This window comes from Kryptolebias marmoratus, linkage group LG8 (genome assembly GCF_001649575.2).
Source record: "Kryptolebias marmoratus isolate JLee-2015 linkage group LG8, ASM164957v2, whole genome shotgun sequence".
NCBI classification, from domain to species: Eukaryota; Metazoa; Chordata; class Actinopteri; order Cyprinodontiformes; family Rivulidae; genus Kryptolebias; species Kryptolebias marmoratus.
This window is the reverse complement of record NC_051437.1, coordinates 10,034,934-10,058,902: the sequence shown is the minus strand read 5'-3', so window position 1 is coordinate 10,058,902 and position 23,969 is coordinate 10,034,934. Positions and strand designations below refer to the sequence as shown.

Sequence of the window (23,969 nt, the reverse complement as noted above, 5' to 3'; positions counted from 1 at the left end):
AAACATTTTTTGCACATAATTTTTACATCTGGCAATAATAAAAAAAAGACAAAAAAAAAAAAAAAAATCCTGAGGGCTGTCGACTTCCGCACCTCCATGTCCTTTGATCACTTCCTTTCACGTTTGGTATTTTGCAGCACTTTTGTCTCACTAATCAGTCACTCTCCGAACATTAATCCAAACGCAGAAACAGCCGAGCTCCATTTCAAAGTTGGAAAAAAACAAAAAAAAAGGATGAAAATAGATTTATTACAAGGTTATGACGAAGTTCCTCGCAGGCTGCTTGGAGCATCGGTATTTTCGGGAGCTTCAAGGAAGATGTGCTTCATGTATTCTACATCTTTTTACACTTTGATTTGAAAGTGTTCACGTTTCTTGAAGCAACAATAGGCTCATTGTCTCTTGTGACAATTGGTCCAATGACAGTGCTAAAACAAGAAGCAGAAGTGTGAATATCACAGGATTTAGTCTGGATTGTCTGGTTTATACTTTGCAAAGCAGAGTAATTAGAAAAGGAGAGAGAGAAAAAAATATTACAGCAGTTTTCCAGCACATGTTGTATAAAATAGCTGACCTTTAAAGCCGAGGTATTCCCTTGCATCCTCTTCACCAAATGTTAATATGTTGATGTTGTATATGGCTGAGTGTTCTGACAGAAAAGAAGAAGAAAAAATAATCAAAACTGTTGTTAAAAAGTCAATCTGCAGTAAAATTCAGTTCGAACAGCTGCTGTTTTGTGATTCCGCATAATATATATTGATGCATGTTTGTCTTTATTCTGGCTTCAACATTATTTCTGTGAAGATTTCGCTATTCTGAATTGTTTTGTCTTGGATGATTCTGAGTCTGAATAGTTTCAGGTGCGTAGATTTGAGCAATGAAAGAACGGGAGAACGGAACGCCTCAAATTAAAGCAAACGGAGGTTATTGGGAAGCTTGATTACCGTTTCTTTTCTTACTTTTGGCTGGCAGTCAAAAATGGTGAAAGGCCCGATCAGGTTGCAGTGACAGCATCTTTCAGAACTGCACTTTACTTTGGGCGTCAAGAGGAACAAGGTGTCAACACAAACACTACTGAATAAGAGTCACAAGTTTCAAACTGCACCGTAAGAGGCGGTTCACCAAGGAAACAACAAGCAAGACGGAAGGAGATTAGTGGTTTGGGTTTCCTACTTTAAAGCTGTTCAACATACTGTATCTGTTGTCATCAGCACATTCCAGTCATAAATAACAGTTTCCTCTTTTCTGTATTTTTGCAGGCTTATCTTTGATTTTGCCAGCGAACAATGATTTTGAGATCCTTTTTTAACCACCTATATCTTAGCAATGTAATGTGCATTGCTTCTCATTGATTGTGTGTCCCACAGTTCATAACTGGCAACTAGTGAGTTAAGGATTCTTTGCTTGGGTTGATGTGAATTGTAACAAACAACTTCAGCGACAGCAAGAAAGTCTGAAACAAACTGCAGCTTGATAGTCTTACCTACATATTTACCATCTACAAACAGAATTGCACTGACTTTCGAACAGAATGTATAAGGAACACAGAGTTGAGGTTTTAAAGGAAAAGTTCAGATTTTTTTGCAGTGGATTTTTGTGGAGTGGTTATAAACGGTCAGTATCTTACTTGTTGTAGATGCAGTAGCTCTCTGAACAACCATCAGTTTGCAGGAACAGAGCGATATTTGAGCTATCAGCTAAGCAGAGTGGGTCCAAGATCAACGTGGGTTGTTGACATTTTGAAACTACTAGTTCCAGTATGTTTTATCGAAACACTATTATTAACAATGCACCATTGTCAATTTGTCAATTGCATTACAGAAAAGTCCATTAATAATTAAACTGAAGACCATGCAGTTCTGCAGTTTGTCACGTATAATGTTCAGTGTGGAAAGTGTTGCAGAACAACACATGTTAAATGTAAATTGGCAAAGAAACTATCTGATGCAGAGGTAATGTTGAGCAAAGTCGGTTTTACATTGACCAGTACTGGTAACAAATGGCAGAACTACACGATCTTCAGTGTAAATAAACATCAACTACTATGTAAAAACTGATGGCAGCGTAGTTTATAAAAATAGAGCTCACAAGATTTGCAATGGGATTTTTGAGCCTGGAGTTGTTTTTTAGATGTCAGCAGACCACTTTGGTCTTGGCACCACTCAGACTAGCTGTTAGCTTGTCAGTTTGGTAACAAATAAACTATTTTCTTCATGCTGAGATTGTTCAAAGAGTCGCCTACAACAAGTAAAATATTAATCATTCATAACCTTTCCACAGAACCCCATTAAAAAAAGAACTACACCATCAAGGGAAACTTGGAAGCACCGCTTGCCGGCAAGAAGCTCAAACAGGACTGTGTGGCTTCCTCCAGTTTGACTTAAATCCCTTGAAAAACATGAGATACAGAGAGGGAAGAATTTTGACCTGTATTCTGTAGTTGCTGATGTTGGGAAAAGCTCATTTTATTGATGCTTTGCTGGTATCATGAAGGTTAGAAGTTAGCAACTCCACACATTTCATTTCTGAATGAGGAGCAAAACGTCTTCATCAGAAAAAAGTCCAGTTGCCTTATTGTATTTTCCTGACAAGAATAACTTAAAAGCCTTCAATTTTTCTCAAAAAATGACAGTGCACCTTATAATCTGGAGCGCCTTATATATGTAAGAAGTTGTAATGTTTTAGTATGACTTTGGCTAAACTACAAAGCTGCATCGCTTGCATTTATACTTGACTCTTACGTCGGCGCAGTATTCTTCCGTGAGTTATGAACTGTTTGATTATCTTTGTGATGTTTCATAGAGGGATCATATAAATGCCTATACAGTCGAACCAGCTCGGCTAGAGCAGCAAAAGCGCAGCGCGCACGGTCCACGTGAAGTTACAAAAATCGGGAGGTGCGCCTTATAGCCCGGTGTGCTTTATATATGACAAAAGTTTGAAAAAAGACCATTCAATGGTGAATAATCTACACGAACAATGCCATATGTTCCAATCTGAGGGTCGATTACATTTTGGGTTGATTAAAAGCAGCTTCAGCTGTTCGACACTGACTTCCGTCCTAAACAGGTATAATTACTGATAAAGATCATGTTTGCTGTGTCTCTTCCCACAGTTTGCAGAGGTTATCTTACCCTTGTCGTTTTGATCTTGTTCCCGGCGTAGCACATCCAGCCTGAGTTGTCAGGGAGCGTTTTGCACTCCTCCCCCTCCAGACAAGGCTCCATCTCACACCACCACTTCCCAATTACGATGGATGCTGCAGGAAACAAAAAGAAGACAAACGGCAGAGGGGATATGTTTAACTTTAAACAAACGTAAATTGGTTAGAATACCTAAAAACTTTTTCTTGTCACCTTTTATTTTCTCTGGCACAATGGAAATGTCCAATGTAATTTATGTAAAACTGCGTCTTTGTGTTATTTTTTCAGTTCTGTTTAACGTCTGTATGACATTAACAGCAAAATCACAGATATACATCATTTCTACCTGGGCTCGTTAAACCTGCTTTTTTTAATTAGGCTAAAATAGCTGACCTCTCATAAAAGTGGCCTGTAATAATTCTACTTTCTCGGTTATAGAGAATTTCCTTTCACAAAGAAGACAACGAACACAATCAACTGCAATTCCAACAATATGCATTGAAATGTCTTTCTTTTCTGTATGCCATTAGACATAAATATGGAGGGTGAAACTTTGACTTTTCATTGAGTGAGGAGGCTGGTAGGTGGGACTCAGACTTGACTTTAATGCACACCACACACTTTCCATCACAAGAGAAAATTGCTTTAAATACAGGGTAAGTAGACAGTAAATGGTTTGTAATGTGAGACAGAGGGAAAGAATCTGTCAGAGCTGACACGGAGAGACCTCAAATTCCCCCGGTCCGCTCAGAGATTGAGGTAATGTTTGCACAAGGATTTAAGATAAAAGCTGCAGGTGAGAGGTTTCCTGGGAGCCAATGTGTTTTTTAGTTGTGTCTCACCCGAGCACCAAATCCATTTCTCGCAAAAGATTGAAGCTCGATTGCAGATATTTGTCAAAAAAATGCATGTAACCATCATGAAATATCTTCTGAGTGCATATGTAAACAACGGGGTTTTTTTTTTTTTTTTGCTTTGCTTCAATCTTTTTATGGTATTTTTTTTATTATTATTTTTTATTTACTCTTCCCTCGGGTGTGTTAAATTCTGCCGTTGTGTTTGTCTTGTTTTGGAGTAGAGTTTACCCTCGCAGACACATTCTCTTGTCAACAGAATGCGAATGTGACATTATCCTCGCTTGTTATCTTATTTGGGCAAAGGCGTTGCATGGTTGACTCCGTTTTTGGGAGAGATTGAACAAATCTATCTTTGGATAACATGGCTGGGTTTTACTTTTCGTATAACGTGTTTGATGGAATTAAACAAAAGACAAGGAATAAATTAATTCATTCTCCGCCTGCGAAGAAATGGCGAAAGCTTTTCCACTTGACACCATGATGGACAGTGTAAAAAACAAAAGGTGATATTCCTCCAGCTGGGGCATCAGAATTTTTTTTAAAAAATTAACATAATGGGAAAAAAAATTGTTATTTCCATAAATACAATACAATTTTTAGCTTTAATTTTACATGTGATTTTCTTTTCTGTTATTTTAGTTGTTGTTTTACAGTTAAATGATGGATTTTATTTTATTTTTTTACATGTAATAGCATTAAAATTACCAATGTATGTGATAAAAATATTAACATGTAGAAATCAGGCCTAACTTTCCCAAATGCCTGTGTTTAATATTTGTCTTTTATTTTAGATTTGAGAGAGTTTTGCATATGTAATAAGTACTTACTTTAACAAATAAATAATTTGATTTGCTGCCTAAAAAAATGACAAAACACCGTTGTAAAACTGGGTTTATAGTTACAAAAGCACATTCATCCATTCATCTGAGAACTGTGTTTCAGGTCACGGAGGGGTGGGGGGGTCACCAGGTGGGAGGTGGGGTCCACCTTGGACAGGTGGCCCATCGCAGGGCCTCATAGAAACAAACAACTACATGCCCAAGCTTCATTTAGAATCTCCCATTAATCTAACACACGTTTTTGGGCTGTGGGAGAAAACCAGAGGACTCAGAGAAAACCAACACGTGCACCAGGAGAACATGCAAACTCCACACGAAGGCTGCAACGGGGACTTGGATCCAGGACATTCTTGTTGTGAGCCAGCAGTGCTGATGAACTGCCTCCCTATGCAGCTGTGACATTATTTAGAGCTATTTTTCTAACTTAAATGTTGTATTTTGAAAGTTCACACATTTGAAAGTAAAAAAAAAATATATATATTACTGCTGTTCATAACAAAGCAACGTATTAGAGATGTGAAGGTTAATTAATTTGTACGGATTCACAGAATAAGTAATATGAATGGATAAATAGAGCACCAATGCATTGGCTCTCAATGCCTTTAAGGACCAATGTATCTTACAGGTTTTGGGTTAAATCTAGATCCATTTGTTACACATGTCTTTGTACCTATAAAATCCAATTTGTTTAATTATTAAGGAAAAAGTCGGTAAGCAGGTTTGTTTCTAAAGGCATCCACTTTCAAAAACAAAACAATGTAGGTATGTTTTTGTATGTACAACTCTCCTTCTGATGTTATTCCTGCTGTTTAGCAGTATTGTTGTCTCATTAGTGACACCTACTGTTCAAGAGGAGAACTGCAGCAGAGCTGATATAAACGGCTACAGACACTTTGAACATGTGCTTCACCCTGATCACAAAGATCAACTAATAGTCCAGAAAAAAAGGTTCACTTGTGTTTTAGCATTTATATAATAGGAAATGCATTTTGCTGCTCATTGCTGAGGTAATGAGTGTGTGTCAGGTTTTATGAACATGAATTGTCAATTTAAAACATTTCATTTTAAAACAAAAAATGTTTAGTTTCTTGTCATTTAGAGGTATCTTGGTTTCTTTGATCATTGCTCTATTCTGCGTTGTTCAGCTCCACTCATCAGTGTCTCTTTCTGTAATCAGCTCACCTGTCTCAACTCAGTAATCACTCCTCTCCGTAAGTGACCTACCAGGCGTGTTTCTTCCTCTGTCAGATCCTTTTGTTAGCCCCTGAGTATCCCTGTTTCTGTTGTTTCGTGCTTATTTTTGTTGCTGCCTGGGATTCTCGCTAGTGATGAGAGTTTAGGTTCTTGTCTGAGATCTGGAGCATTTAATTCGGATCACCAAAATGGCTCCCTCAGGGCAGTTATTGTCATCACTAATTCTTGAATTTCAGTTCAAAGATGACTAAAAAAAATCCTGATGTAATATCACTTAATCTAACTTTAGATTTGTACATAAATAACTACACTGGAACTTACAAGTTGGTATCATCAAATTCTAAATAAAATAATATATTTATTCATCTTTATGTTTAAAAAAAATTGGTTCAAAATGGAAATTTTACATTTATGCAGCTAGCTTTTTAGATTACTTATTACAGAACTAGATTGTAAATTAACAGTCTAGTTTTGTAGTTTAATGTATTTAAAATTCAGCTAAGACCTGTAATCTAGACTGAAACAGTAAAATTATTTTATTTTAAAGATACCTAACCTTTTAATGTTAAAACACTCACCGTCAACACACGAAGGCCTGTTTCTGGTGGTTCCAGCCACCTTCCCCGGCAGACAGGAACACTTCACCGTCTGAGACCGCTCCTCGATTCGATTCTTATTACAGCATCTGTGAGCAGCTATTACCTCGCAGGTGCCCCCCTCTGATAAGGAGAAAAACAAGCAAACGTCAGACTGCATTAAGTCAACATCTTCTTTCTGAACACATCACCATTAGTAAAGCTCTCCTCCTACAGTTTGAGGAAGTTTAATGTTGCTGTTTGGAGAATTTATATTTCAGGCTGTACTTTAGTCAGAAATATTGCCCTTTTTCTAAACAGTAAAGATGATTTGTTGAACTGAGCAGTATATTTTCTTTCAGACCAGCTTCTCCAGCAGCAAAGCCTTTTACTTTTTGCTCATTATAACAAAAAAAAACAAGTTTCTAATGATTCTGTCATGAACGGTGGAGATGACGGAGGCGAACCCAGAATGCAGACTCATTTTAAAGAAAGAGAAACTAATTTATTAAACTAAGAAAACGAACAAAAACAAAAAGATGACGTGGCAGCAAACAGATAAGAACTAAATAAAAATACATAAATGGAACAGAACTCAGAAAACCAGGAACACGGAGCAAAGCAAACAAGAGAGACAAACATCAAACAAACCTTAGACAATGGACCAGCGAGGTATGGAGAGAAATGACCGGGTTTTAAAGACTGGGGATAACGAGGTGAGTGGGAACAGGTGGACTGATTGCTGAGTCGGGACAGGTGAAGATGGGCGTGTCTGACAGAAAAGTGAATGACTGGGGGAGAGTGAAACATGAACATGAGACAAAAACGAAAAGTACAACCAAATAACACAAAAGAAACAAAACAAAAACCATAGAACTAAAATCAAAATAAAACAAAAACAAAACCCAGAAAAACGCCAAATCACCACTGATTCAGGAGTTTGGTTTTTTTTTTGCCCTTTATGAAGAACCTCTATTCCTTGTCAAATTCCTTTTTGCTGCTACAAAAACATTCATTGTTAGCTTCATTACATGATCCTCAAGAGATCCAATAGTTCTAGGTCTATAAACAAATATACATATATTTAACAAGCAAGAAATTTGACAGTAAAAATCTAAAAACATGTATTTCTGGGGGGGATCTTTAACTAAAAAGGTGTTTTATTTCTGATGTTTCACACGGATGTTTGAATGCTCAGTTGTGACAAACGTTCAGAACAATTAGTAAGTTTAGTTTTGGAATTGAGTTTTATAGAAGTAAAACAAACAAAAAGAAAACCAATCACGCTGGTTTTCCACCTGTAAAATGTTATGCTAATTTTGCAATTCGGCAAACTAAGACAAGGTCCATTAATATTGTCTTTTATGTGCTTAACCTACAGCGTCTGTTTTCATAAACTGTTCCTTTTACACACACACACAAACGTGACACAACATACAAGTTAAACCAGTAAACCAGAATATTTATTCTTGTGCTTTTCACTCTTTAAGCGAAGTCCCTGCAGCTTGTTGAAAGTAAGAAGATTATGAATAGAGGAGTTTGAGTGCATGGGGGGGGGACATGTAATGGCAGATGAAGACACCTGCTTAAAGCTTATTTTAATATTAACACTGGATCCACCGTGCAATTATCACCAGACTCCTGGTTGTGTCCTGGAGGATCAGAGGTCTAGACCTAATGAATGCAACCTGCCTTAACCGCTGGCCTCGACCACCCACTGCGCTCAGCCTCTCCACATATGAGAGCTGTGCAGTAAAGGACCATCTGACAATTACAGCCGTCAGCGTGACACGAGATCAAGGAGGCTGCGGAGAGCAGGAGTGCAGAGAGGCAGAGAGGTGGGGTGTGTGGCGGGTGTGTGTGTGTGTGGGGGGGGGGACATTTGGTATATTGCCAGCAAAGTGATTCAAAGTTATGTTTGACAATGAGCTGTGGGTTTGTGAAATGCGTCATGGCTAGATTTGCATATCGCTTTGCCACATTTGAATATTTTGGTTTGTCAGGTCCTCTTGACGCAGAGAGGTTTTCTGAGCAGCAAAAATCCATCCCTGCGCACAGCCTAAAGTGAAAACTTGTGTTTAGAAATGTAGACTGCACTTAATCTTTGTGGATGATCTGATAACGATCGGAAACTGCTGGTGGATTACTTGGTATTTGGAGAAGAGCCTGCACAGAAGATATGTTGCTACAAACTGAGACCCCGGTTCCCGAGCTCACCCTGCAAATCTCCAGTTTGCTTTCTGAAGTTAATATTAAAGGTCTAGCATTCCTTGAAGGATTACATATTACCCGATGCTACAGTTTTAGACTTGGATCATCCTATGTCTTCAGAGTTGTAGCTGTTTTGTTCAAACCTTGATCATAACATCAATCCACGATCTCATGTGATATTGGGAGTTCACGAGTGTGTTGAATGACTCTCAGCTACTACCACACCAAAATGAGCTCAATATCTCTAAAATTGACTGAGTTAGAGCCATTTTTGTGTAAGATAAAGTTGATTAGCTGTTGCAGCCATCTTAAACTGGGTTGACTCCAAATGCTAATGAGCTGTAGATGGAAATCCAATGATTACTTTCCAACAGTTTTCTTAAAATCCATCCAGTGGTTCATGAAATATTTTTGCTAACAGACAGACAGGGTTGATGCCAACTGTTAATGCCATACTAGTGCAAACAGATAGTACTCAAAACGTGTTAAAAATCACTCTCAGGTAACAGATCAAAGTTTTACAAAAGTAAAACGTATTAAAAACCAATGTTTCAGAGGTAAAATAATCATTTAGCTTCAATTTAAAGCTCAGTGATCTTTAAAGAAATAGTTCAGATCCTTTTAAAGTTGGTTTCTTAGGAAAACTTATGAACATTTATTATCTTACATGTTGAAGATAGCTCCCTGATCGACCTCAATATGGAGAAGTAATGTTTATTCTGACCAAAATAATGAGCTAACAGCTAGTCCAAGCAGAGCAAAAAGGTAGTTACTACTGATTTAAATCACCTTCACTCTAAAAAAATTAGGAGATCTTGCAAACACTGTTTTATAAATCTTTGTGCTACAGCTAGCTGCTGCTTGCAAACAGAATTCATTGTAAAAAACTGCGTAAAGCAAAACCGATGATAGTGTAAAGATTTATAAGATGACATTAGTATGGATAGCTTTGAATTTTTTGTGATTGGGGTTATTTTATGATGGTAGCAATCCACTTTGATCTTGGGCAGCTCAAACTAGATGTTAGCTCGTCAGTACCATTAAAAAACACCTTAATTCAACAATTAACAGGTGCGACCAAATACCTTTGTCTATACAGTGTTTTAATCATTCGTAGCCAATCCAAAAGGCCCTTTACCAAGACACGCCCTTTGAATTTACTACTGTGAGTCCAACCTGTTTCCATAATAACTTCTTAATTAGTTTAATAAAAAAAATGTTGTTAACACTGTTATTAATGTTATTTTTTTTAAAGTTGTATCTTTTGTAAATAATTTAAGAATGCTTAAATTTGTAATATATGGGTTTCTAAACACTTTACAAAGCATTAATAAGCATTCAAAAAACAAGTATAAAACTAGCAAGATCAAATGCTGGCCTTTAATTCAATCATGTAAATGTTTTTTTTTTTTTTGCTTGTTGCCTAGCTTACTTTAAAAAATAAAAAAATACCTTTAGATGTTAAAACAAACTCTACATCTACAAATGCACATAGTGCTAACATTCAGGCAACTTAATGACAAATGTTTGAAAGTAAGTACTAATAAGTAAGTAATATCACTGTTTGGCAAGTAAACAGTGAGAATAAAGTGAACAAGTAAAGGTTTTGCTTACATTTGGGCAAAATCTGACTCATATGTGCTTTTTTATCTAACGCCTTGTGACACCATAACAATGATTTATTAGGAGTTTACAGCTTAATTAATAACAGTATCAGTATCTACTCATTTATAATGTATAAGGTTTCCCTTATTGTAAAGTTGTACCTTTTGAAGTATTTAGTGTTTAAATAGCTTTTAACAAAATAAATACAGATGGTACTAGTCATGGATTACCAAAGTGTGAGTACATAAAAAATATATTTGATAGTTGTTGATCACTGTTGCGATCCCACCGCCTGTCTTTAAAGTACAAATCCAAATGGAAGTCACATTAAGTCTTAAAGTAGCTTAGGTCCAATGAAGAAAGAGAGAGCCTAGATTTGTGAGCCGTCATGTGAGCTCTGGTGGGGATTAATTAACACTGAGGCCCCTCCCCCCCTTGACCTTCTGGGTAGAAGCAGATCGCTCGGCTTGTCTGTCTTTAATTTTACTGCACTGAATTAGAGGTGATTAGATCATGATCAGGATGATTGAAATCCTCCCGGGGTTTTGTTTTGCTCCTGAGTTGTGGGTGGTGTGTGTGTGTTTAGTATATTTGTGGAGCCTGGCTGTAAGTCTGCTCATGCTGAAATAATTGACAAGCTCTAATAAACAGAACCACTGAGCTCCTGACGAAGGTTGAAATTGGATAAGGGAGTTTTAAGAATGTAAATTAAGAGTCAAATTATAATCCAAGGCGAAGGTTGGGGTTAGGAAATATTTGCGCCTTGACGTGTCTGTGAAGTTACCTGACTCCTGGCCCTGTGCTGCAGAAAACATCAACAGCCTTTGGTTTAAATGAAACAAAAATAAAAATAAAATCCTGATCTTGTAGTCGGTCTGCGGGAATGTTGCATATGCTGTCTGATGCACTCAACAAAAGGGCACAACATTAATCGTAACGTGCCAGTGGAAGCAGTGGGGCATCATTTGAAAACAACAGCCTACAGGGGTTTGTTCTTCTTAATGCATCTCCTTAATTGCATAAGACAGCCCCAGATTTCTTCTTTGATCTATTAAAAACACACTACTCAACAGAATTAACTTGCATTGCTTGTTGCTAGCAAACGAAGCGCAGAACGAGGATACTCTATATTTGGAAACCATCACCCCTGAAGAATATATTAAAATCAAATAAAAATGCAAATCAGTGTGGTATTTCCAGCCGGCAGGTGTAGCGGGTACCTTTACACAAAAGCAATGCAACACTGATTAGCGCTCTTCAAGTTCGCCCGCGATTCCAGCCCTGCGAGTGCAACACGCTTCATGCTCCCAGAGCCCGTCTTTGCATTCTAAATATTTCAGAGGGAGAGGAAGGATAACATGGATGGATTGGAACACTCTCCTCAGGTGAGAGCTGGAGCCATGCGAGGGTATAATTGTTTTCTGTATTTCCATTTCCCCCATTATCAGGGACATTGAACAAAGTCAGCCTCCCCGATAACAAACACCTTCTTGCGTGTGCACCAGTGTGTGTTTGTGTTGCCTTTCCAGCAATATTTTGACTGCCAGGGATCAGGGGTCACACACAAATTGTCTTTCATGAGGTCACAGGTCACAGGAAAGCAGGAGGTCACAACTGGAAGTGCCCTGTTTTCGTTGCTTCCTTTTTCTAGCCTCTTCATTACTCTGAGGCTGGAAACAGGCGCTGTCAGGCAGCAAGGTGACCACCACCACAATCTGCACCCAACGGAGCACTGCTCATTTTCTCTTCTGGCTGAGATGGAAAAATCATGACTTTGTGCTTTATGTAGCATCTCCTCTTTCATGGTTTTCTTTTCAAAAATGATTCATTTCATCCACTTAGTTCTTGCTTCTTGGTTCGATATGATAAAATACAATCCAAAGGACATTAAACGTCTGCTGTATTGATTGATGAAGTCCGAGGTCCCAGTGTCTTTGGTCTTTCATGCAGATGGTTTTAGGTTTTGATTAATTTTTGTGCCGCAGATGTCAAGCCCGAATTAGAAGGCTCCCAAATTACCAGAGAGATACGATCACAGAGGAGAAAAATGGCCTCACAGAGACACCGAATACCAGCAAAGCCATCTGAAAGAACAAACCAAGACATAAAAAACAAACACGAAGAGATTCAAAGAGACACGCATGACGCAAAACGACCAAAATGAAACGCAAAACACCCGTGATGAGATGCAATACGACCAAACTGACACATGAAAATATGGCCCAGAAGGAGCGGAGAGGAAAACCCTAAACTGAGCCACAAAACTAAATTTAAAACGATATAAAATGAGACACAAATACCCCAATGGAGCAGAAATCAAAATAGCACCAGGGTGACACCAATCTAAAAACATAAACTGCTAATATACCAACAGTGATACACATTGGCATGGTTAGTTGTTTATGTGTGTCTGTTTCAGTCAAGGTGTCTCGGTCCTGAGCAGGTTGAGTGGGATGTCTTTACACCCCCGGGGGGGTGGTTGTTGTTTCATAATCACTTCATTTCAGCATCCCAGAAAAGACAAACATATTTTACAGCCACAGAGAGGGAAGTAAAGTGAGCAAAGTGCACTCAGTATGTAAAATACTTTTACATGGAGAGGGAAAGAAAAACAGCCTTTCAGTTCCACGAGTTGCTTTAGTTCTCTCCAGATGTTCAGCTAAATCATTTTACTTTAGAACTTCATTTATAACCAAATTTTTCCTCTTTAAATACAAATAAAAAGTTTCTCTCTCAATATTTTTTGGGGTCTTGCAGTTTACTTTATAACCTGCCACCAAAAGGCAAATGTGGAAGATAATGTTTTTGCCCTGACTGTGTGTGTTTGTTTGTTTCTTTAAAATCATCTTATGTTGTTACCAAAAATACCTCTTTAACCATTAAAAGTAATTGGACGTACGTCTACAACTGATTAACATTTGGAGTCAACCTGATTTAAGATGGCTGCCACGGCTAACTGACCTTAAGAAACGCAGGAAAGATTTAAACTCAGTTAATTTTACAGATATTTAGCTAAAATTTGATGTGGCGGGAGCTGAGCGTCATTCACAACACATACTCCGAGCGTGACATGTTGCGATATTGCACGAGACTGCACATCATGTTCTTGTCAAGGTTTGATCAAAAAGCCGCAACTCTGTTATTTTTCAGCATGAGATGATCTTAGTCTAAAACGCTGACATGAAAGGCAGTGGGTGATATGAATTCCTTCAAGGAATACTAGGCCTTAATTTATTTCAAGAAATACTCTTAGATATGTGTCTAAGAAAATGTCAAATATTGAAATCTTTAACTTTTATTCAGTCAGCTCAGATCTCCATTTATGTCTTCAAATCGCAGACACTTTTGCTCTGCTTGTGAATAAAACTGTCCCAGACCTTTTGGTTTTGTGTCATCGTGTTCTTTCTTTCATTAGATTTGATTTGTTTTGTTGGTTGGGTTTTGGTAAGTTTATCTTTTATAGCTTTTTTTCTCTCCAGTTTTCATGTTTTGTATTAATGCCTGTCTTTCTCAGATGTTTATTTTTTATTTTTTGCTGCCATGTTTCATCTCTTACCTCACTCTCCTCTAAGTCCTCCTTATGTTTCCTTCACACAAGATGATGATCCTGCTACGTTCTCCAAGTCCTAGAACATGGCTGGATTCCAACATGTTTGGGGTATCTTCAGTGTGAAGGAAAGTACGACCCTGCTAAGTTCTTAGTTCTCGCCAAACAGGTTTTCCTGCTTTTTACTACGTCTCAGAGACGCCTTCCTGCAGCCTAACCACCTGCCCTGGCTCAGCTTTTTAAGACCCCATTAGAAAGCAGAAATGTCCTAGAACAGGGGTGTCCAATCCTGGTCCTCGAGGGCCACTATCCTGCATGTTTTCCTTGTTTTCCTGCTCCAACACACCTGGTTCAGTGGTTTAATTCCCTCTTCATGTTCTACAGAAGCCTGTTAATCACCCATTGATTCCAATCAGGTGTGTTGGAGCAGAGAAACAAGGAAAACCTGCAGGATGGTGGCCCTCGAGGACCAGGGTTGGACACCCCTGTCCTAGAAGAATGTCACACTACTGCCAGGGGTATCACGTCTGCGCTAAGTTGTTCCCATGACCATGATCATGGTTGTAACCAACATGAGACCAGCATGGTCAGTCGTGCTTTAAGCCTCCCGTGGCCTTCGGGTCAAATGGACCCGAAGTTACAACGGCTTCAGGAGGGTTAAATTCCAGCCGCACATCACTGATATGCTGCAACTGCTGCCACTATGCTCCACCCAGAACATTAAAACGCTACCACCATGATGGTAAACCACCCCAATCTCTCTACAGAAGTTCTGTGTATGCTCAAATCCACAACCTATCACACTAATCAAAACATAGTCTCACGAACATAAGAGCACATAAATATTGTTTTAAAGGTCGGAATTTTAAAGAAAATCTTGAAGCTTTCCTTTGTGCCTCCACCTGTTCTTTATACATACCTAAAGACCCTGCAAAACCCCGTAAAGATCAGCCACATTCAGCTATTTGTTTTTATGAACATAGCGGGGGTCATCATCCAGAGTGAGGGGGCCCTTATGCTTATCAGTGTTTATACAATTATAGCTTTTTTTCCCCCTAACAGTTTTTTGTCACCGTCTCGTTTCAGCTTATATTTTATGTTCTGTGTCACCGCAAAGACTCAGCATGACTTTATACCTTTTCAGTGCTTTATTTAGTTTAATAAAAGTTCATTTCTGTCATCCACCTGCCTCCAGACCCCCTCCCCACCTAAATACCACTGCACAACTTCCCATGACAGAATTTAAATTAAACTACCTCCAGCTGAACTGGTAATTATTACAGCGGTAATTGTTGTTTTTATTACTTTTACATTATCTAACCATGTTCCCTTTCCTGGAGATGTGAAATGCTTCAAGAGCTGTGTTGATTTTTTTTTTTAAACATGAATAACTCATCTGAGTTGACTGAAGGCTTCAGGGTTTTATTATGAGAGGCAGGATAAGAGTCTCAGTTAGGAAACTTCCGGTTCAGATTGGAGTTTTTTAGTTTCACAAAGCGGGTGCTCGTCTCACTGAGGTGTGTCGCCATGACAACCTATATCCTGGGAACCATGTATAACTTGCTCCAGAACAAGACAAGAGATCACCATGTGTGAACACATTACTTAGCACCCAATCAGTTTTACGGGAAAATAAAAAATAAATAAAAGGAACATCAATGTGTGAATGGTGAGGAAGACTTTTTTTTTCTTCATCTGTTTTTCACTGAATTAAACAGTGAGAAGCATCATTCTGAAAAACCCCAACAGAAAGGAATGCTTTCATAGTCTTAAAAAATCATTGCTCAAAACTTGTTTCTCTTGATATAACAATGTATTTTAAAATTATAGTTAAATTTTAAAAGATTACTCTGTGTACTTCTCATAATATTTATATTATGTCTGCATATTCATGTTGGTAATATAATCTGAGAAAAGGGGTTATGAGCTAACCAAAGTCACCGAACAACACCTTTCTGTATTTCTATTCATCATTTTTGAGCCTGAATGACACAAGAATCAATCAAACCTTGGTGGCATATCACTGTAACAAAACACTGAATGGTACATTGCATATTTACAATTCATGGTTTCTTTTTTTTTTTTGACAGATTTTGTTTGTGTTTCGGCTTCAGCAGATGTGTTGGTGTCAGTTTGCGAACACAATAAATTTTACATTTTGGGTCACAATTGCATTTTGCTTTCGTTCCGTTTTGTTAGGAATCTGCAGATCTACATTATGTGATTTGCCATCTGACGAAAACAATAACACACATAAGCAAAGTCAGAAAAGTAATTATGATCACCGAGTTGACAGAAATGCAGTATTTTTAGGGAGGTTTTAATTGTGAGGGCTGGTTACGCTAGATAAACAATAACGGCCTCGCATTATTCAAGGAAGGCAAATCGCCTGCCACCTTTAATGCCAAAGTTTTAAATAAAAATCAAATATTGATGAGGCTACAGTCATAGCTGTTTTGGCCAAATGATGTTATGTGCGATCTCCTGTGATATTGTGATAGTGCGTATAAGTTGAGTACAGATTGGAAAGTGAAGATCATCCATGTGTTTACACAAGAGTATATGTTGGAGATGGTTAGCTGCTACTGCCACAGCAAATTTAGCTCAGTATCTATAAATTTGACTAACCATTTTTGCGTTGGCTAATGTGTATTAAGAAAAGTGATAAGTTATAAATTTAGAAGAAATTGTCAGACTCAAGCTGAATAAAACAGAAATTAGATCAGGGTGAGATCATTGTGTCAGCTGCTGTTTCCGATGACAGTAATGTGCATCATTATACACATTACTGTGGGAATGAAGGGATTTCTAATAAAGCTCTTGTTTCAGGCAGCAGCTCACTGTCAGCCTCTCATGTCGAACTGTAATAACTTTGATTGAAGCTTGTATACACACGCGCACACATACACACAAGATAGTTTTGTAATAATCTGTGTAATTTATTATATTTTGCTCAGGATTGGAACGAAGGAAGGTGTATGTGTTTTTTGTGGCCTCGACTGAGATTCAAATCAGTAATCTCTCTGTGAGACAACAGAGGAGCACATCAGAACTTCAACTTGTAACATCAAGTTCATTAATAAACTCAAATTATAAAACTTTATGAACAACAAAAAAACAGAAGAGAGATAAAATGAGGAAAACCATGCTTACATGAATCCTGAGCTCAGTTTATCTTTAGTATTTTATTTTGTTCATTTTCAGTCTATATAAATTCAGTGACAGCTTTTTTTTATTATTAAATCAAAACATATAATAATTCTGTTTAAAAAAAAATTGAATTCAGATGGCCTTTTGTGAAATGTGACATGAAATGATTGGGTCGGTGGAAAAGCTATAAACAGTTAATATCTTACCTGTTTTAGATAGCTCTTTGGATGATCTCAGTTTAGAGAAGTAAAACAAAATTTTGAGCAGAATTACAAGCTGACGGCTAATATGAGTGGAGCTGAGACCAAAGTGGATTGCTGGTGTTCATTGTTAAAAACACTGTAGTGATTCATACAAATGCCTTTTAATAACCTTTATATTATTCTGCATTACATAAAAATGATCCCCTGCAGCCAAAACGTGCATGTGTGCATGTGTTGTGTTAGCAAACTCATAAACCAGTGGACAGATTTTAATGAAACTCTCTGAAAGTAAACACTGAATAAACATCTACAACTGATTACATTTTGGAGTCAAGTCAGTTCAAGTCAGCTACTACAGCTAATCAACTTAAGCCAACAAAAACTAGCTATAACTTAGTCAATTTTACAGATATTGAGCTAAACTGTAGTGTGATAGTGGCAGAGAGAAACTCTGGTAGCAGCAGCGAGCTGTAGCACTTTCAGTAAGGTCTTTGTGCAGGAATATTGTAGCATTTCTGCAAGAATAATTGATAATTGTTAAAGGTTTACATTACTGTGTTTTGTAGGTGGGCATGGCAGGCTGACTGGAGGACAACTGAGCTGAGGGCAGGTGAATAGTGACACAGGAAAGACAGAAAAACTAATCACACATAACAAAACAGAATCACAAAGATGACAAGAACACAAGAATGACAACATGAAATCAAATACAGAAAAATAACTCAAAAAACTCAAATGGTGATACCCTTGTGATATTTTATTGACTGGAGCTATTCATTTTGCTCTTGGCTTGACTCAAATGAAGCTTTAGCTGATCAGTGTGGTCAGAATTAAACTTTATTTCTCAAAGTTGAAGTTGTTCAAAGAGCTATCAACAACAGGTAAGATATTAGTTGTTCCTAACCTTTCTACAGAGCCCTATTTCAAAAGCTCTGACCTGTCTCTTTAACTTCTTCGAAAGGCATTCATTTAATTAAAATGTTCTATGTGAAAACGTTTGAGAGGATTTAACTGCAATGCAGCATCGACTCAAATGACAACACCTGCCACAAGTCCAGCCTCAGCTGCTGGACTCCGGCACAATGTGTGAAGCTGAAAGCCAGCAACCCTGGATCAAAATCTGATAAGTTATGGACAGCGAGTCCAGATGAAGGCAAATGCTGTCAAATCATGCATGACATGAACGCGTAGCCACACTTCTGAATTTCTGCATCTCTGCTGTTCTGCCTGCCTAATGAATGTGAACAGGGTTCATGTGGGACCTGTAAATGGTTCTTCAGACGTGATGAAACAGCCATTGCGCTGAGGAAAATGGTCAGTCTGTCTCAATAGAAATGTCACTATGCAATAAGTATGGAATGACTCGCTGTCTACTGTAATGAGCCCAGACTGTGCGGCTGTCTCTGGAGACGCTGATAGCAAGTGTACCCTCTGAATGTCAACACTCCTCTGCCATCTGTTCCAGGAGCCCCGAGTCTGTGTGTACACGAATAAAAATATTATATGAGCAATTTAACAAGGGAGTCTGAACACCATCTCTCATTTAGTAAAAGCCTGATTAATCTATGTGAAGGACTTGAATTGAGCAAACACAGCGTATAACCGAGAACAGCGCTAAGAGTAGTCACACTCTAAGCGGAAAGCCGTGGGGACTCAATTTAGCAGATAACCAGGTTTTCTCCTTGGATTTGGATTCAGGTGACTGGCAGCTGGTGACACCATGTGTACACTCGGTGCTGAATGTGTGCGCTCACAGACAAGTGCCATATGACAATATATCTTGATAAGCGAGTGACATTTGAATCTCTCTAAACAAGCACCGAGCTGAGTCCGTGTCACACGCAACTCCCTGCAAGTCCTGCCGTCCCCGTGGTTAATTATTTGGGGGCTTTAAAGACATTCACCGGAGACAGCACGCCCCAATCTCCAAGCCACGACACTACGTGTATTAGAGCACCGTGCCTGTCACCTTTTAATGGAAAAATGCGGCCAAGGTGACCCCCTAATAGGCTCCACTCTCTTCTGTGCATGCCCTCTGCAGACACCCAGACCAGCAGGGTATACGGCATTTCTGTCACTGACAGGAAACAGCAGCGCCAGATTAGAGAATGTCAAATTAATGCAGATGGAAGACAGTGAGAGGCACAACACATGTGACTGCATGGTGTCATATTGAGTGACCCCCTCCCTCTATCTTCTGCAAAAACATCTGAGGTCCCAGCAGTACTGTTGTTATTCTAGACACAAATGTTGAGGTGAAAACGAGTGACATATTGCTCGATAAACTGTGAGAGAAACTTGTTTTGCGGGGCTTGAGGAAGCGCTGAGAACCTGTGTGTTGCTTTAAATGATTAAAAAAAAAAGGACAAACTTTTGTACTTTCAGAGAATTTACCAGCTGCATCTGAGAACCACCAGCTATTAAAGGCATCAACACATGTGGATTAAAATACTTTTCCAACACTTGTTGAAGTTGCGTGTGAAATGCAGGAAAAAGATTTTAAAACAATTTACAGGCAAAGAAAACTACCACTACTGCCTGCTGTGACAAAGCAGAGCCCGTGACAAATAAGAAATGCTGAAATTTTTGATATATGGCTGGTGGTTTTGACAGCATGTCACACAGGGAGGCTGTATGATTGGTCCTGTGCACTGGGCCAAGAATGGGTGATGCTTTATTGAAATGCAAAAATGACTCCTCGCAGAGCTGAGCTGGTGTTGTTTTAAGATGCATGAAAACTGCATGCAACAGAGGAATCAGTGAGCAGGATGCAAACAGCGGTTCTCATTTGCTCGGGAGCTTCAAAGCTCTTTTTTTTCACATTGTCACAAATACAAAGCCTGAACACTGCGACACTGGTCCTGATCAAGGACATTAAATGCTGCTGCGACTCTCAAGGTGCTCACAGATAAAAAAAAGGGCCTATAGTCGCTTCATTGTAGACATGTGTGGCTTGTCGATAATGACAATCGCAGTGTAGCTTAACATTTGCATTTAATAGCATGTCTAATAAATATAAATACACAAAAGTAATCTGTATAGATTTTTCTCTTGTTGGGCACATTTACTTCAGAGCTTTCTGGGAAAAGTAAAAAAAGAAAAAGAAGCAGGAAAGTAAAAATATTCCTCCCGTCAGTGTGATGTCATTCATTTTTAAATGTCAAGCTGCTCCCCGTCCCTCCATCTACCACCTTTCTCCTGACTGGCAAATGTGTAGGACTGGTATTTCATATTTAAGATTGCTTGTTCAGATGAAAGAGACACATCGAAGGGGAAGAAAAAGAAACAGACAAAGGAAAGGAAAGTTAAAGAGCTTTTAGAGGCTGTTCACCTCTGGTTTGAGTTCTGGTCCTTTCATCGGCAGCCAAATGATCCTCACACGTGTGTTGTTTGCAACGTTAAAAACCTGATGACCTTTTAGGATGTGTGCCACGTACTTTGAAGAAACAGTGATCCGAGGGGGGAGAAAAGGGCACATATGTCATTCACCATGACACTACACTCACAAGATCAACATTTTGACAAACCCACAGGAAGTTCTCAAGCAAATGTTGGTGCAATCAGATAATGTAGCGACATTCTCATGTTTCATCTGGTTTAATTACAAGGTACAGACTTTTCTTTTTGATTTCTTTTTGCAGCACGGAACTTGTAAGGTTGCATTTAGCCCCTCTATCATGTTGTTCATATTTGTCGAAACATCATATCGACACTTTTTGTCCCTTATGTTCACACATGCAGTCTTCAGTCTTGGCAGAAAACGTAATTGGATCTGTAGTGTAAATATGCCAAGACTTACAGCACACTAAGGAACGGGGAAAAAAAAGAAAAGGGGAAAAAAAAAGCTAAAATCCACCATAGAGCCCGATAAACCCAATATTAATTACTTTGCTTATTTCTGATACTACTTCCCCCTTGGAACCAATTAGTAAGTTGAGATGCTTCTTTTCAGTTTAATGAGGTCTAAGTAATGATAATGAATTTCACATTCCTGCCAAGCATTTTAAAATAGGCGCTCACAAAGGCAATGCCAAATGAAATGATCCGTCAAGCTTAGTTCTGATTCTGTAAGAGCTTTTCCTCTCAGTGAGAAGATCCTAAATGAGGAAACAGGATCCAACATTCACTTTAATGAATGGGCAATAATTAAAACAGTCATTCTTCCTAATGGGACATTTTGAAGTAAGGTTCAGTGGGAATTTTAAGGAACGATTAATGTCTTACCTGTTGAGGGTAGATCTTTGAACAGACGTTTAAAGTGTTTTAGCCAACAGTTAAGTCCAAAAGGCCATGAAAATAGTTGATTGTTTTCCTAAACCAACTCCAAATGCAAATATTTTACAGCTGTTTACATGGAAGCTAATTTACAAACTTTTACACCTCCGTTCATTTTGTGTTACACGTAGCTGCGTTGGGTCATTAGGTGGCCCACTTGCTGTCAGCTAGATTAACTACAAACAAGTAAACACGAAACCCATAATGTTTGCTATCTAAACTTTCTTTTTTGATTTTTTAAATATAAATAACATTTTTCTTTAAAGTGCAGCTTGTATAATACCAATTTGTTTTTTAGCTCCTGCTTCGCTGGTTTTCACCCTTCCTCTTTGGGAGTAAATGTGGTGCAAGGCTTACTCGTTACAGTACACAGTGTGTTGGGTTTGGAAAAATACAAATACAAATTATTTGTAAATTGCAAGATTTGTTGGTCAGTGGGGAAAACTTCACCTTGCCCAATAAAACACAATTTCCTGTTTCTGGCTGGTTCTCTGACGAGTTTGTCAGACAGTTAGCCAATCAACACCAGCACAGAGCTGAGCGGGTAGTCTTTTAATGAAGCGAATCTGGAGATAAAACTCAAAATAAGGCACCAGCTATAAAATAAATTGTAGATTTAATGCAGTTTGGTTCACTAAGAAATTGTGGGTAAGGTTTAGCGCGTAAAACAAAGTCTCGGCTTTCCTCTTCTATTTTTGGGAGGAGATGGGATTGCTGAACCAAACTGAAACATCTTGCTGAGAGTATTATAAAACACTGGAGCAACAGTCAGAATGGATCTGAACTCTGTGAAGCTGGGCTTGAAATGATGCCTTTGGCTGAGACGTAGCCTCCTAAAATCATTATAACAATGTCTTCACCGCCAGACAGGAACATTTTCACTTTAAGAAGATTAAAACTTTTTCTTGGAATACCAGGGACAATCACAACTAAGCACACTATTCATGTTATTGATCTTAAAGTCAGCTGACTAGGGTCTGCACGCTGCATTTATTTTTCATTTTTAGAGAGTCCAAGCATTCATTTATCTGTGTGAACTGTACATATGAAACGCCCAGAGCAGAACTGCTCACAGAGTGCTGTTGGTCATAATTCAAAATAATGAAAGCACAATCTTTGACACGTGTTGTACAGCAACGTAAAGGTCTGTGAAATGGTGTTGTTTTTTTTTAACAGCTATAAAACCTTTTGAGATTGGAGCTGGTTTAAGATGGATGCAAAAGACTTGAGTCTCGGTCACATTCGGTTCTGTTTGGCTTGTCAGTTCAGTCAGGATTAAAGTCTATTTCTCAAAACTAATTTTATTCTATAAGTCATCCACAGCCAGATAATACAAGTGCATATATGACAAAGTTGGGAAGTTGCATAAAATGTAAATTACAACCGAATGCAATGATTTGCAAATTTTAAACCCAAATCTTATTCACAATAAAACACAAAAAAACATGTCAAATGTTTAAACAAATAAATTACCTATTTTTTCAGAGAAATAAAAGTTAATTTGGAATTTGATAATATCTCAAAAAAGTTGGGACCAGTCCATGAGCACCACTGTGAAGCATCCGCTCTTCTTTCAACAACAATCTGTAAACATCGAGGAAATGAGGAGAGCAGCTGCTGTTTAACAGTGCTGGGTCTTTCCTGATGAACTTCTTGCTGGATGGAAGCACATGTTGTTCTAAAACCAGTATATACTTTTCTGCACTGATGGTGTATTTCCAATGTATAATCTGTCCATGCCAGAAGCACCAATGACCCTCCATACCATCAGAGAAGCAGGCTTTTCAATTGTGCTCTGATAACAGGCCGGATGGTCCTCTGTGGCATCTGTGGTTTTCAAAAACAATTTCAAATTCTGTTGTCCTTGTTCCAACTTTTTTGAGGGCAAAATCAAAATGATATTTTTTGCCAAAAAAGGTGCAATTTCTTAGTTGTAAAACTTGATATGTTTACTGTGTTTCATTCCAAATAAAATGTGAAGATTTCCAAATCATTGCATTCTATTTTTATTTACATAACACTCCAACATTTTTGGAATTGGGGTTGTAATTTTATTTTGCCCTTCTCACAGAACGTCACTTTAAAATGCCCAAAATATTCCCCAAATGTTAATGTTTTTTTCTGAGGGATGACAACGAGATGAAATAGTTTTGGATTCACAGCACCCAGTTTTAACTGGATTTAAATAAACAATGTGATAAATAATTGGGTCTGTGAGTTCTTAAAATCGCATCCAAAATGCATCCCGAGTGGTCAGCAGTCACAAGATAAATCCATTCAGGAGCTGCCACACCTTAAAAACTCCTTACAGTGACAAAGAGGAAAGGATAAAACAACTTGTGACAAACATTATTGTTACATATGATGTGG

General features: G+C 38.2%; 1 protein-coding gene across 2 annotated transcripts in view; it reads right to left on the bottom strand.

The window, feature by feature from the left end:
- Window positions 1–302: 302 nt before the first annotated feature.
- The window catches only part of LOC108231999 (chemokine-like protein TAFA-1), a 36,600-nt gene continuing 12,933 nt past the window's right edge, over window positions 303–23,969 (bottom strand). For both annotated transcript variants that reach the window (XM_017409449.3, XM_017409448.3), the window contains exons 3-6: window positions 6,612–6,752; window positions 3,135–3,259; window positions 575–649; window positions 303–428 (exon numbers count right to left, since the gene is read on the bottom strand). In XM_017409449.3, the coding sequence (XP_017264938.1) occupies window positions 617–649; window positions 3,135–3,259; window positions 6,612–6,752 (299 nt within the window). In that variant the 3' untranslated portion in view covers window positions 303–428; window positions 575–616. The remainder of the gene's footprint in view (window positions 429–574; window positions 650–3,134; window positions 3,260–6,611; window positions 6,753–23,969) is intronic.